A 13,526-nucleotide genomic window follows, 5' to 3' on the forward strand; every position below is an offset into this window, starting at 1 on the left:
TGTACAGGAAGTGAAATGATTTGTAATTCTGATGAGCTTCATTTGTCTACCGGTTTTCCAAACAGTCGACACGGTTGTTGAAGCAGCTGAATGTAATCAGACATGCTCACTAGGTGATCAGAAATAACAGCACAGGCAGAATAAATTTAAAGATTAAAGATTGCATAAAAACAACATCGACTCTTGCTAACGGCAGCATCTTGTTCCAGTCAGAATGAATTTTGCCGCCTTCTCTTTGGACGCAGACATGGATGCAGCCCATCACCGGCACTGGCCCGGAGTGCTGAAGGTAGTCGCCGGCTGCCACATCTCCCTCTTCCAGATGCCTCTGCCTGAGGATGCCGTGCAGCTGGGCGGGTCCATGAGCCTCCATGGCAACCACATGACGCTGGCCTGCTTCCACGGGCCTAACTTCCGCTCCAAGTCGTGGGCTCTGTTCCACCTGGAGGAGCCCAACATTGTCTTCTGGACGGAGGCACAGAAGATCTTGGAGGACGGTGAGACAAAATGTTCATCCCAGGAACAGGAAAGGAAAGAAACGTTTAGTTTTGACAATATTCACACTTTATTTCTTTTTTCCCCCACCAGGCTCGCAGGATGACTCCACCTACATCGTGCAGACGCTGGACTTTCATCTTGGTCACAACACAATGGTGACGAAACCATGCGGCGCCCTCGAGAGTCCAATGGCCACCATAACCAAAATCACTCGCCGGCGGCACGAAAACCCCCCACATGGAGTTGCTACTGTAAAAGAATGGTTTGGCTACGTCACTGCCATGAGGAATGAAGGTGAGCAGAGTTTGCTTATGTCTACAAGAATCTTCAGGGATTGTTTTTGTTTTTCTAACTTTCTAAATTATATCTAATATTAATCATTAAACAAAGTGTTTTCATTGGGAGGGATTGAACTGTAGTCGGTATTAATTGTTTATAAAAGATCAGTGATGGAGCTTAAGTCATTTCAGTCAAACTTTGTACGTGCAAGATTTCACGAGATCTATAGGAGCTCAAAAATGTGCTGAAGATGACTCTCAGCTACTACCACATCAAACTTTAGCTCAATTTCTGTAAAATGTATGTGTTCCAGAGCTTGTTAATTAGGTTGAATTAGTTTGAATTAGTTGTACCTGATAAAGAGACAACGGGAAAGACAGTTTTTAACTATATTCAGAAATAAAAATAAAACAAAACAGGATTTACTTTATCTTCAGCTGAACTTTACTGAAGAAACTGAAAATGAGTTAATAAAATTAAGAAGCAGAATGCTAGCTAAAAGTAGCAAAAGGCTAGCTAAAACATAAAACAAGGAAATGTCTGGATAAAAGTAGCAGAATGCTAACTAAAAGCTAAAAATAGAAAAAATTATCTGAAAGCTAAAAGTAGCAAAAGGCTAGCTAAAAGCTAGAAGTAGCAGAAAAGAAGCCTTTTTACTGTGTATACAAATTAAAAGCAAAGCACAAAGTCTGCAGACATAGACTGTAAAAACATATATAAAAACCCAAACCAAGCAGTAAAATAGTAGTGTGACCTCAGCAGAACAGAGAAGTCTGAGCGTCTCCTTCCAGCTCTGAGTTTTGTCTCCCTTCGCCTCCTGTTTCAGAGCTTAACCTGCTCAGGAACGTTGAAGCCAACAACCAGGAGAGCGGCGCAGCTGCCAAAAGCTCCAGTTTGCTGAGCAGCTTCCGCAGCTCCCACACCTACAACCACGAAACAGAAACCATCTTCGCTCTTCCCAGAATGCAGCTGGCCTTCAAGTCCATTCACGTCCAAGATCCAGACGAGCCGTCGCTAACAGGTTGGTTTCTGCAGAGCAACAAAGCAATAAACCAACGGTCTGATCTTTAAACGCTGAATATTTACGTCTGACATTGAGTGAACTGTTGTTTTTTATTTATAGGAGCTCATAAAAGATGAATTCTGTTCTCAGATCAGTTCTGCTTCCTCACTTTGTGGTTTTTGCTGTTTTTACACAAACTGTAATAAAAGAGCTGGTGGTGATTAGTTGTTTCTGTTCTCACAGAAGTGTTTTGTTTGCAATTAGTTATTGTCACCTCCTTTTTATTTGCAAATTTAAAAATGCTAATTAAAGCTGCGCGTGGCTTTCGCACCTCCAGGCACATCTGGGACAGCTGCTGTTAGGGAGTTTATGGAAATGCTTGTCATACGTAATGATAATGAGGGCAAAACCATCTGAACTTACTGCAAAAGGCTTTTTATCTTAAATTTTATAGTTTCCTTTTATTTTTAATATTTCAAATGAATATTAAAAAACCTAAATGAAAAAAAAGCACAAGGTTTGACCAAAGAGGATGTGTTTCCTTCCTTAAGATTATTTTATCTTGAGTCTCTGGCATGAAAGGCGGCGGGTAATATGCATTTCTTCAAGGAATGCTAGACCTGATTTTTTTGTTTGTTCCAGACCCCAACAGCAAACCCAAAGTGGAGTGCAGCATGGTGACGGAGTTCACCGACCACATCTGCGTCACCATGGACGCCGAGCTGATAATGTTCCTTCACGACCTGGTGTCGGCCTACCTGAAGGAGAAGGAGAAAGGTTTGTTGCGCTTTGATTCGACGAGAAAACCCACCGGCTTTATTGATTGCAGCTGCCTGCAAATTCATTCATGTGTACATGAAGAACAGGCATCAAGCGTCCCCAACAGGGAGCCGAACAGAAGAAAGTGACTCATCCTCCCAGTCTGATAGGAAATGTAAAAATGAGCACATCTGTCTGCCTCTGCACCTGTGAAGCTGTTTGGATGCTGCCGGGCACTTTTTGGAGACGGGGAGCGGAGTGTTATTTCCACACACAGCAGGGAGGTCAGGGAGCCTGGAGCCGGCAGCATTTTAATGGCTTTCACATTGTCACAAAAGAACAAATGAGCTCTCTTCATGCTGGCAGAGCTCGCATTCTTCACGACAATTAAATAGGAGCCCGAGATTTTGTTCTGTTTATTCTGAGACGGAGGAAAAGAGGCGAGCGCTGAAGCTTTTCATTCGTGTTTGATTAATCCTGATTAATTGAGGCTTTCTGAATGGGAGCAGATCTATACCTTAAAGGTGCCGTCTGGGCTCTTTGTTATTCTAATGAATGTGTGCTGCGCCCCGTTAGTTGTTAAAGAATGTGTCTGCCATGTTTAAAAACACACCATGTGGGTAGCGGAGCGTTTCGACCTGATTGCCCTTCTTCCTCTCGCTCAGCCCTTTTTGCCCCGCGGATGTTTGCGACTCGGCCGGGTCAGAAAAGCCCAACGGCTCTGCACGACGACGGCTCCGCCGACAAGGACAAGGATGACAGCATCAACTACACCACCGTGGACTGGAGGGAGTTCATGTGCAACACCTGGCACCTGGAGCCCACTCTCAGGTCAGCGAGGCGGAACGGTGCAGTTTGAACTTTGTTAGCGAACACACAAACCCGTTCACTTAGTCAAACTGAACTTTTACTCCTGGACTGTATTCAGAGCAAACACAAGAGAACATTTTTTATATTTAAGACCTAAAACCCTGATATAAAACAGCTGGAACCTTTTTGAGCCCTAACTTTGATTCATTTTGTAGCACAAAGCAAAGGAAAAGGAAATATTTCCCTTTTTTAGAAGCTGATTTTTGATTTTCTTACAAGTATTTGTCAAATTTTTTTGGTCAAAACAGAGCAGGGTTGTTCAACTTGTTTTTATTTCTAACTTGGAACATGACCAGACACTCATCTCACAAGAACAAGACAAGATTTTAACAATATTTTGAGGAGAAAAGCTGATGATTCTTCATGAGCCTTTCCGACCTTAGAGCTTTAATTATACATTACCTCAAACTCATTTTCAAAAATTAAAAACCTGATCAAGGACCAACCTGTATTTCAACACCATCTTGAAAAAAATAAATACATTTGTATGAAATAATGAAATATGAAATGAACTTTTCTGGACATCAGAGTGAAATTTTATCAGCAAGAAGTTCAAACTTTATTTTCTCAGCTCCAAAGTTTAAATCGCCATCTGAACTCTGCATTCAGTCTGTTCTGTTTTCAATAAATACGTGACAGACTCTTCCTCTCAGCACGTAGCTGCAGAGCTGCAGGAGGGCGGGGGAAGCTGCTCTCTGGACAGGACCGCATGGTCTTAGTGCCTGACCTGTTTGTTCACAGAATCATGTGATGTTTTAATCATTTACACTCCTATTCTTAACATACAGATGTTTTAAATCATTCTTCATCTCTTTACATTGGCCTTCCAAGCAGCCAAGTCTTCTTTTAATCCTTTAAAGTGGTCGTGATCCATAGTTGTCTGGCTTTCTGAAGGTCTTTTATGGTTTGGAATCACTTTGGTGGTGATAAAATCATTTATCAAACTGTGTAATCTTTGGTGTTTTTCATAGAGTCAACAAATGATGCTGCTTGTAACAAAGACTGCAGTTTAAATTGGTTCTTTAGGTTGTCAACATGGGTTCATCCCTTGAGTTTAGGGAGTTTTATACCTGAATGATTCACAGAAAAGAACGTCTGGCTGTTTGGAAGGAAAAGTAAAGGAATGAGGATCGATTTGAGACTTTTATCAAGTGTTGTTTCCTATCATTTTGAAGAGAAAAATAGCTAAAATTAGCCTCATTTCTAGCTTCTGTGTCGTTTCCAGCCTTACAAAAAGAAATGCATTTCTTCACATTGAACACTAGGGGGCACAACTTGAATATTACCCAGAATCGCAGGCAGAAATGTGGAAATAAAGCGTAAACTAAACTCTGACATGAGTGTTGTGTCTGAGGAGAAGTCAGGTTCTGGTTTTGAACGCACACTAACATCTAAAACCTGGGTTGAATAACATTGTTCCACTTCCAGGCTCATCTCCTGGACGGGGCGGAAGATCGATCCCGTCGGCGTGGACTACATCCTGCAGAAACTGGGCTTCCACCACGCCAGGACTACCATTCCCAAGTGGCTGCAGCGGGGCGTGATGGACCCGCTGGACAAAGTTCTGTCGGTCCTCATCAAGAAGCTGGGAACCGCCCTGCAGGACGAGAAGGACAAGAAGAGCCGGGACAAAGAGGAACACTAAGGAAAGTCAGAGCTGAGTGTCGAAACACTGGACCTGTGTATTTACTGTAATCACTGCTGTGCAATGCGTTTTTAAAACGATTTCCACACTAAACCCTGTGATTGTCTGTGAAGTTGTTCCCTGGGAGGTTTGCAGCTCAAACTGGAGCATTTTGCACCGATTTATTCTTGTACATTTTGAACAAACTAGCTGAAGTTAGCACCATCTAACTGCTTTAAAACCCAGCCTGCTCTACCTGTTTGAACTGAAACCTCTAATCTGAAGCTCGCCAGTAGTTCCTGAGAGATGACATTTTTTAAACCATTGCCTTTTTTTATTTCCCGTGGAACTCATGGTGGGTACGCTTTATGTAACTTAGAGCATTAAGATATCTCAGAACAGTGCTGTGACGATGTTCTGGATTTCTGATGGGAGGTTGCAGCACGCGCACCACTCGCTCACCTGGATGATTGTAACTATTTTTTGAATCACTATTTATTGGTATGTGGGAATGCAATTTTTTGTGATGTTATTTTTTTGTCTTTTTTAATTCATGCAGTAGAACGTGTACATAGATAAGTTTCTTAAATGTGTTGATTTCTTAACTTAATAAAACTGTTGTCATTCAGTTTTAAATGAGAAAGCTTTCCAGGTTTTACTTCTTTCAGGCACGAAATGAGCGTTTCCTCCGTGTTTGTTTCCACAGACATGAGGTGAGTTGACAGGATGTTCTTATTGTAGTTCAGTTACATTTCTTTTTTATATTAAGCACAGGTAGAAAATAAATATATTATGCACAGCTGCAACAAAGACACTGAACATGCTCCGTGTTTCACTTCATCAAACAGCTGAAGCCATCCTTACTGCAGGAGGCCGTCTGGGTTTTGTTACATTCATTCCTGAATCAGTTTTTAATAATGCAGCTTTCTTCCTGTGTGATGCTGAAAGCTTGCAGATAAACTGTATAATGCAACATCTCATTTGTTTTTGCCCGACACACTGCAACTGTAATGTTTAACCTTAAACTTTGCTCATTTTTTTTAATTCTGCAAATAAATACTGTTGCACACGGAGGGAATGGTTTGGTCTGGACGTAACTTAGACCACGTGCAGACAAGTGACAGGTATGTATGTGATGGAGCTGGCAGAAGGAGAACAGGCAAAAGTGCTGCTATCAGGAGTGGAACGATAGTGTTATCAGGTAGTTGCCAGTGTTTCCAACAGTCAGTCAAAGGATTCGTCGTAGAATTAGACATCATTACCAGCATTTCGTAAAGTTTATTAGAGATGACATTCTGGGTTTGCATGAAGCTGCACACCTTACTGAATGGAATCAATCAGATTCAAGATGTCCGCAAATATAACTCAGCGGATTTTACAGATATTGAGCAAAAACTAGATATGTTGGTAGACAAGACTTATATTCTGAGTTCTAACTGAAGATCTGTGTTTAAAACTTTAGAATAAACTCCTTTCTCACCACAGGATGATCTCAGCCTAAAACTCTGACATGAAAGGTGGTTTATTTTGTTCAGTTTGCATGAGTCTGCTGACGTTTAACTGACTGGTAAAGTTAAAGCTATTGAAGCTGGCTGCCTGTAGTAGATTTTATTTTTGTAAAATAATAATTTGCTTCCGTTTCAGATCAATAAATCAGTCGGTAAGATTAACGGAGTGATTTAACTCCTGCTTTGGAAACACACCTTCTCCCCCCCTCCAACCATAAACAAGCTGCTTTCCACCCCGCTGCGCTTTCGGAGCTGTGTTCCACTTTGGTTCCATGTGGAGGTTTTGTGTTTTTGATGCTGCCTTGGTGGCTGAAGCCGAGCGGAGGTGAAGAGCGCTGCTGGCTTTCCTCTGTGATGTCTGCTGTGAGATTCCAGCAGTGTCACCTGAGGAAACCCAGACAGCTCCGTGTGAGGGAGGGGAAGTCTTTGCTGGTTCCCGCCCAGGCTGGACATTATGTTTGATTTTTATTCTGCCAGCTGCACGCGCTCTCCTTTGAAGTGTTCTCTGATTTACATATCTCTGCAGCACATTACTTTTGATTTCTTTCACTTCTTGGAGCTGCTTTAAACTCATAAAAACATGAAAGCTGAGGGGATGACCAGCAGATGGAGTCAAACGCCAGCCGTCCCACGCGTTCAACTACTCTTTAAAGACACCTTCCTGTAGTGAGCCCCTGAATTATGAAAAAGGAACAGAATAGGAAACGTTAAAAAGCCATAAAGGGATGCTGAACAGCTCAAAGTACCTCCTTCTGTCCTCCTCTGGCCTCGGATCAAACTATGCTGCAGAGTTTCCACAGAGATCAGGTCCAAGAAGGAAATAAAGGCCGAGCAGTCCTTGAAGGAATGCATATTGCTCGCCACCTTTCAGATTAATTAAGATTAAAATGGAGTCCAAAAGTTAATTAGACATAGATGTCCATCCAATTATTATTATTTTAAGAGCTTCATTAAAATAAATCTGTTGGTTCATGAGATATTTTGCTAACGCTACAGGCACACAAACACGCAGAGACGTGGACAAATACATCATCGCCTGTTGTCTTCAGCAGCAACACATGAAGGAGGAGTTTGGTTGCATCTAGAGAATCAGTGGTGAGTTGTTGAAGTGAACCGTGATGTCTTTTAGCTTTTATTTCTTATAAAATGCTGCCTGGAGATTTGTGTTGTGTCTAGCTTAAACTGACTGTAACTCTTACTGTGATTGTTTTAATCTTCTTGTGTGAAGTGTCTCTGTTTTATGGACATAACTGATAGAAATATTCGACTCCTTAGGGTCAGATTAAAAAATAACTTCTGTAATTATGATCTCTTTAGCACATTTTAAACAGACCACTCCGACGCTGCACCATCCGGTCCAAAACATTCATGAAGACCCTGACTTTTCCAACAAAAACCATTGAGTTACCAAGCCCAATGATTTTCGTTTCCATTGCCTTTCTGGACAACTGCTCGCTGGGAGAAAAGCTTCACATCGTTTTAAAATCATCGACATGTAATGAAAGTCCTGGATTCAAAGAGACCTTAAAGAATCCTTGAAACCTCGCCCGGCAGAACAAACGTGCACAAACAGGCCAATAAAGACTAAAGTGCACTAAATTGAAAAGCATCGAGGGTGCTATGATGTACAACAACTGAACCGTCGTCCGACAAATGAGCAGCTTGAGATTTGAGCGACTTTTTGATTGAGTTTCTAATTGGTTTTTACACTTCATCAGCTTTACCTAGAGTTATAAATTTGTTGTAACAATATGGCTTAAAGGGGCTGAAAGAGGAAGCTGGAGGTTGGTATGATAGCCAGAACGTGGTTGCTTTCCTCCTTTCTCTTGTTATGTTGTGAGAAGGTTCCGGTCAGAGCAGAGATCAGGCGCTGGTGACGTAACTTCTGCCACAGTAGAGATATAAAACTTATTGCCATTTGTTTTGTTTTGTACTTGGAGGAGTTGTGTGAACACTGCTGAGTTGGTTTCTAAAATTAAAAGTGTTTGAAATGACTCAACAGTCACATCCTGCTGTATACGACGGGTCATAGAAGCAGATGTTGGTCAATTAGATTGCTCCTGTTCCTGGCCCCATTTAAACTTTATTCATTTAACAATCATTTCTAGACAAGACATGAGAAGAATAAGTCTGCACAGAATAGAATTATCTTCCAACAAAGTTATTTCTCTGTTTCTTGGTGTTTTTTTAATTGTTTCAGTGGATTAACACTTTTTACGTTTTAAGGCACAAACACACAAACAAAAGCCCAAGTAAAGCTGAAGGTTTATGAGTTTGATATGTGACAGAAAAAGAAAAATCCAATGATAGCAGCTGCTGTTACTCAGCGTTTGTATCGACAGTGTTGTGTTTTAAGAAAACGAGGCAGTTGAACAAAAGATCCTCGATGAGACTGAGGCTGTAAGAAGGATTGTTCCAGACTAACCAGAGTCAATCTAATTCAGAGTGCTAGTCTGAGCTCAGATTGGTGTGTGTGTGTGTGTGTGTGTGTGTGTGTGTGCTGTAAGGGTGAACACTGAAGCCTCACTTCAAAGGTTACAATCATTTCTGTGTAAATATCCATCTTCAAATGCACAAATCCTGCAGAAGAGAAAGGAGGACCACATTTTCTCCTTATGGTCTTTTAAATCAGCTGTGAAGAAAAAAGCTCAGAAAACATCACATATATGAGTGCGTTGGTGCTATAATCCTGTAGTATTTTGTCTAAATTATGTAGCAAATGTTTGAAAAGTCTTTAGTAAATTGATCCAACTTGTGAATGAGGGACTTAACGGGGTTTGTAAAATGTTGAGTTTCAGTTTTGTTGAGTATTTTTTCATGCTGCACTCTTGTTGTTTATTTGTTATCTTGTTCTTTGTAATATTGAGCTTTGCAAAAGGTTTTCTTGTTTGTTTGTTTTGTGTGTGTGTGTGTGTGTGAGGTTAAAGTTATAGTCTGGGTTAAACTACAAAAATTAATGGAAGTCAATCCCATGTCCTAATATGAACAGAAATATGAACTGTGTGTGTTTTTATTACATTTTCTCTAACATTGTGGTATTTTGCACCTCATCATGTCTGTATTTCTGGCTAAAACTAAAAAGTATTTTTGGGAAGATAATATTTAGAGTAATTCATATATTAGTGGTAAACATTCTGTGTCGGACTCAGTTCTATAAATATATCAGTGCTGCTTCTGAAGGACCAAAACCTAAAAGGAAACCATATTTTTAAAGTGTTTCCATGCCTGTCCACTTTTTGTTTGTGTTTCCTCTCAGTTCATTAGAATTTTGAAGGTTCTCAGCGGGTTCTGTCGCCTCGTGTGACTCCTGAAGGTGAGAGTCGGCTGCTTGTAGTCTCCACCTGTCAGGGAGTGTTGGAGACCACATTACATGAATACTGAAACACATTTCTGGGCTGACAGCGAGCAGTATCTGACCAAACCTGTGGCAGTGTTGCTGATTCTGAAACGGTTTAAATCCAGCCGATTCTTTCAGGTAATTACACTCCTTCCGGACCAGAAGGCTCGTCACACCGATGACCGCTTCCCGCTGCGGCACCTGTCAGACTTATCTCTGGCACTGAGAGATAATGTTTTCAGCTTCTACCAAGCACACGTGAAAACACACACAAACTGGTTTGAGTGTCGCCTGCAAGAGCCAATTTCAGCCCAAGTTACTGCGGCGCATAAAAAGACGTGCAAATGTCGAGGATGATCAGGTTGATTCTGCTTAATTCGTCCTGCCTGATGAAACTTTTCTCCAGGCTCAACGTAAACTTTGGATTCCTGTCTTGCAGTTTGCTCAGTGACCTGTGATTATTCAAATTTATGTAAACAAGAATGCAAAGTGGTTCATACCGAGACTGTTTGCATGGAAATCCTGATGGATTCATTTGAAATGGTGATGAAAATCTAGAAGATGGTTTTACTTTCTGTGATTTTGTTGTGTGAATGCTGAGTCAGCGTTCCCGCTGCTGTTTCCCTCTTTAGAGTGTTTTAGACACAAACTACTTCTGCAGATTTTGTGCTATTTTAAGCATTTATATATCAAAACGTTTGGCTCGATCAGAAATAGTGTGCAATGACTTTTAGTTATTATAACTCTCCTACTATTTGAATTATCCAACTTTATTTACAAAAAATCCCGACAAAAATACATTAAGATTCCTTCAGAAACATTGTTCTCTGAAACCTACTTTTTTATGCTCCTTTTAGCTTTTAGATGCTGTTTGTTAATTTTAGCTTTTAGCTAAGGTGTTGCTGAATTTGTTTGTCATTTATCATTATGGTAATTTGAGCTTTTAGTCATGATTTTGCTAATTTGAGCTTTTAGCCACAGTTTTGTTAATTTGAGCACAACTTTAACGAGTCAGCTGTCATATCATTCTTCAGTAAATTTTCAGAACTCAACTTTCATTCTGTGTTTTTTGCAGAAAATGCTGTTTCTCTAGTTGCACATAAGAGTCGTCGTCACAGGTGAAGGAACGATTCGTATCGTTCTGAGAACAAATACAAAAAGCACAAGATCAGTTTGAGCAGTTGCACTTAGATTTCTGACAAGCTCGGAACAAAAAAAGACAAAATGGCTTCAGCCTTAATTCTTAAAGACCTCTGTGCGGTTGTTGAGATTCCAAGATGAAACTTTAATGGACTCCCCGAAGCTCCGAGGTGTTCCAGCTCTCAGCACTCTGATAGACTTTTGTCTTTATGGAGACACGCTCCTCCTGAAAGGTCCCACAGAGATTAATTCCAGGTTACATCTCCCTGCAGCACAAAAGAAAAAAAAACTGAAAATCTCTGCTGTAAAGAAGCAGCAGACTCCAGTTAATGCTCAGTATGATCATGTAAAAGCTTATGTCTTGTTGAATTCATTTAATTTGACCTAATTAGTCATTTTAACCTTTTTGGTTCCTTCTAGTTGAATTTTAAAGGTCATCTCTGTTTGTATTAAATTAAAATGTATTCTGATAAAGACCAACACTAAACAAAGTGTTTGAGGTGGAGCACAGAATGATTTCCTCTCAGCACCTGATTTACATTTATATTGTTATTTTTTTTTATAATTTATTCTAGTTTCATTTGAACATTTCCTTACCCCACATCCTTTTATTCTTCTTTTGCTGGAAACTTGAGGTTTTGAATTGTGTTTATTCTCATTCTTTCCCGCAGATACAACAAGGTATTTGACGATGACAAAACGTGGACGGGCGGGAGGGCATAAAAAAAAGTCCTTTTTACATAAAATCCATGAAACGTTTTAGAGTCCATTACTGGACAGTTTATGCCCTGATGTTTCAGGAGATAAAAGAAAACATTCAGTTTATTGGATGTCAGAAGTTCGTAGGCTTCAGGAAAATTGCTAACCACAAGCGTGCGTTTATAGGTATTACAGAAATCATCGAGTGAACAGAAAATACAGGACTAATCTCTCAGGGTTAGATTTTGCTTTTGGTGCAGCAAGAGTTCACAGATAATCCACACTGAAGAATGACTGATTAGAACCATAAAACACCACTAATATTTACCTTTAACAAATATGCTTCCATGGACACCTGGCAGTACAGTCACCTTCTTATAAAAAGGACAATAATTGAATTAAAAGTGATAATTAAAGTGATAATTGAGCCCTAGTACCAATACAAATTAGGAGACCACAGCTAATATTTCTTAAATCAGCATCTCTGCATGGATGACAGCCATTTTATTCCAGTATCTGTTGGACTACAACACCTCCTTCTACTTAATGAGGTGCTGATTAAAGGATCACCTGAACCAAATCCTATTTAACCACTGCTGTGGTCATCATTAACCTCGTCCATTGGGATTAATCAGTAACTACTGACCACGCCTAAAGAGTTGAAAGGAAAAGTTTTGAATGAGGAAAAGGAGGTTTTACTGAGGTTTTCAGCTGGTTTCAGGTGTGGCTGAAGGACCATCAGATCCAGACGCTGTCGTGGCTCCAGCCCCAGTCTCCAGACCTGAACCTCACTGAAAACCTCTGGAATGTGATGAAGAGGACGGAGGATGGTCACGAGCCATCACCGAGCTGAGCAGATTGAAGTTTTGCACCAGGAGGGACAAAACGTCGCCCAGCAGAGGTGACGCGTGAAAGCTGGGATTAAAAATCAGGATTAATGCATCAAATATTGATTTCTGATAACTTCCTGAGGTAAAACCTTCCAAATGTCTAAAACTAAAGAGAATCTTGTTTTATTTTTTTGTTTTTTTGCATGATTTGAGGTCTTAAAACACTCCATCTTAATAATATAATATCTTACCTGCTCCAGATAGCTCCTTAATCGGCCCCTAATCAGAGGAACGATTTTAATTCTGACTTGATTGACGAGCTAATGACTAGTCTGAGCAGGACCAAGACCAAAGTGGGTTGCTGCCATCTTGAAACAATCACAGTTTCCAGTATTTCATTATTCATTTCATTTACAGAATCTGTGTTTTGTCAACTTTATATCAACGTCTGTTCCGCATTGCATTGTTCTTCCTGCAGAAACTTTGTTACTCCTACAGGAAAGGTTAGCTGCTGCTATTTGAACTTGCAAATAATGTATATTCCTAAACTGATGCGAATGTACAGGTTTATTTAAAACAACAACAAAACATTAATCTAAACTGATTGTGCAGAAAGAATACTTCACTTAGCTTTATTAAAGCCATACTTTCATCCTTTCAGCTGTCATTTTAGCACAGTAAGTCACAATAAGAGTGTTGGAGGTGTGTGTGTGTGTGTGTGGTGGTTAATTCAGTCTGTAAGTCTCACACATCTAATCCACTGGACCTTTAAGGACAATCAGAGCCCATTTGGATGAGCAGCTTTCAGTCAACTAAAAGCTGCTCATCTGCAAAAATGTGTCCGCCTCAGGTGCCCAAACCCTCCGTACCTGACTCCCCTGCAATGCTGGACCTAATCACCACATGACCTGCAGAGAGGATGCACACAACTCCACAATGTCTCCCTCACAACAACCTCATGTTCCTTTTTTTCAGAGCA

At 40.5% G+C, this 13,526-nt stretch overlaps 1 protein-coding gene across 13 annotated transcripts in view; it reads left to right on the forward strand.

Moving 5' to 3' along the window:
* Nucleotides 1-6,107, forward strand: part of kiaa1109 (KIAA1109 ortholog) — a 63,449-nt gene extending 57,342 nt beyond the window's left edge. For 10 of the 13 annotated variants that reach the window (XM_017426156.3, XM_037977961.1, XM_017426160.3 and 7 more), the window contains 6 exons: nt 246-497; nt 589-792; nt 1,604-1,798; nt 2,423-2,557; nt 3,205-3,370; nt 4,838-6,107. In XM_017426156.3, coding sequence (XP_017281645.1) covers nt 246-497; nt 589-792; nt 1,604-1,798; nt 2,423-2,557; nt 3,205-3,370; nt 4,838-5,054 — 1,169 coding nt within the window. In that variant the 3' untranslated portion in view covers nt 5,055-6,107. The remainder of the gene's footprint in view (nt 1-245; nt 498-588; nt 793-1,603; nt 1,799-2,422; nt 2,558-3,204; nt 3,371-4,837) is intronic. The other 3 variants (XM_017426163.3, XM_017426162.3, XM_017426159.3) reach the window with 1 other exon arrangement.
* Nucleotides 6,108-13,526: the final 7,419 nt, after the last annotated feature.

This window comes from Kryptolebias marmoratus, linkage group LG10 (genome assembly GCF_001649575.2).
Source record: "Kryptolebias marmoratus isolate JLee-2015 linkage group LG10, ASM164957v2, whole genome shotgun sequence".
NCBI lineage: Eukaryota > Metazoa > Chordata > Actinopteri > Cyprinodontiformes > Rivulidae > Kryptolebias > Kryptolebias marmoratus.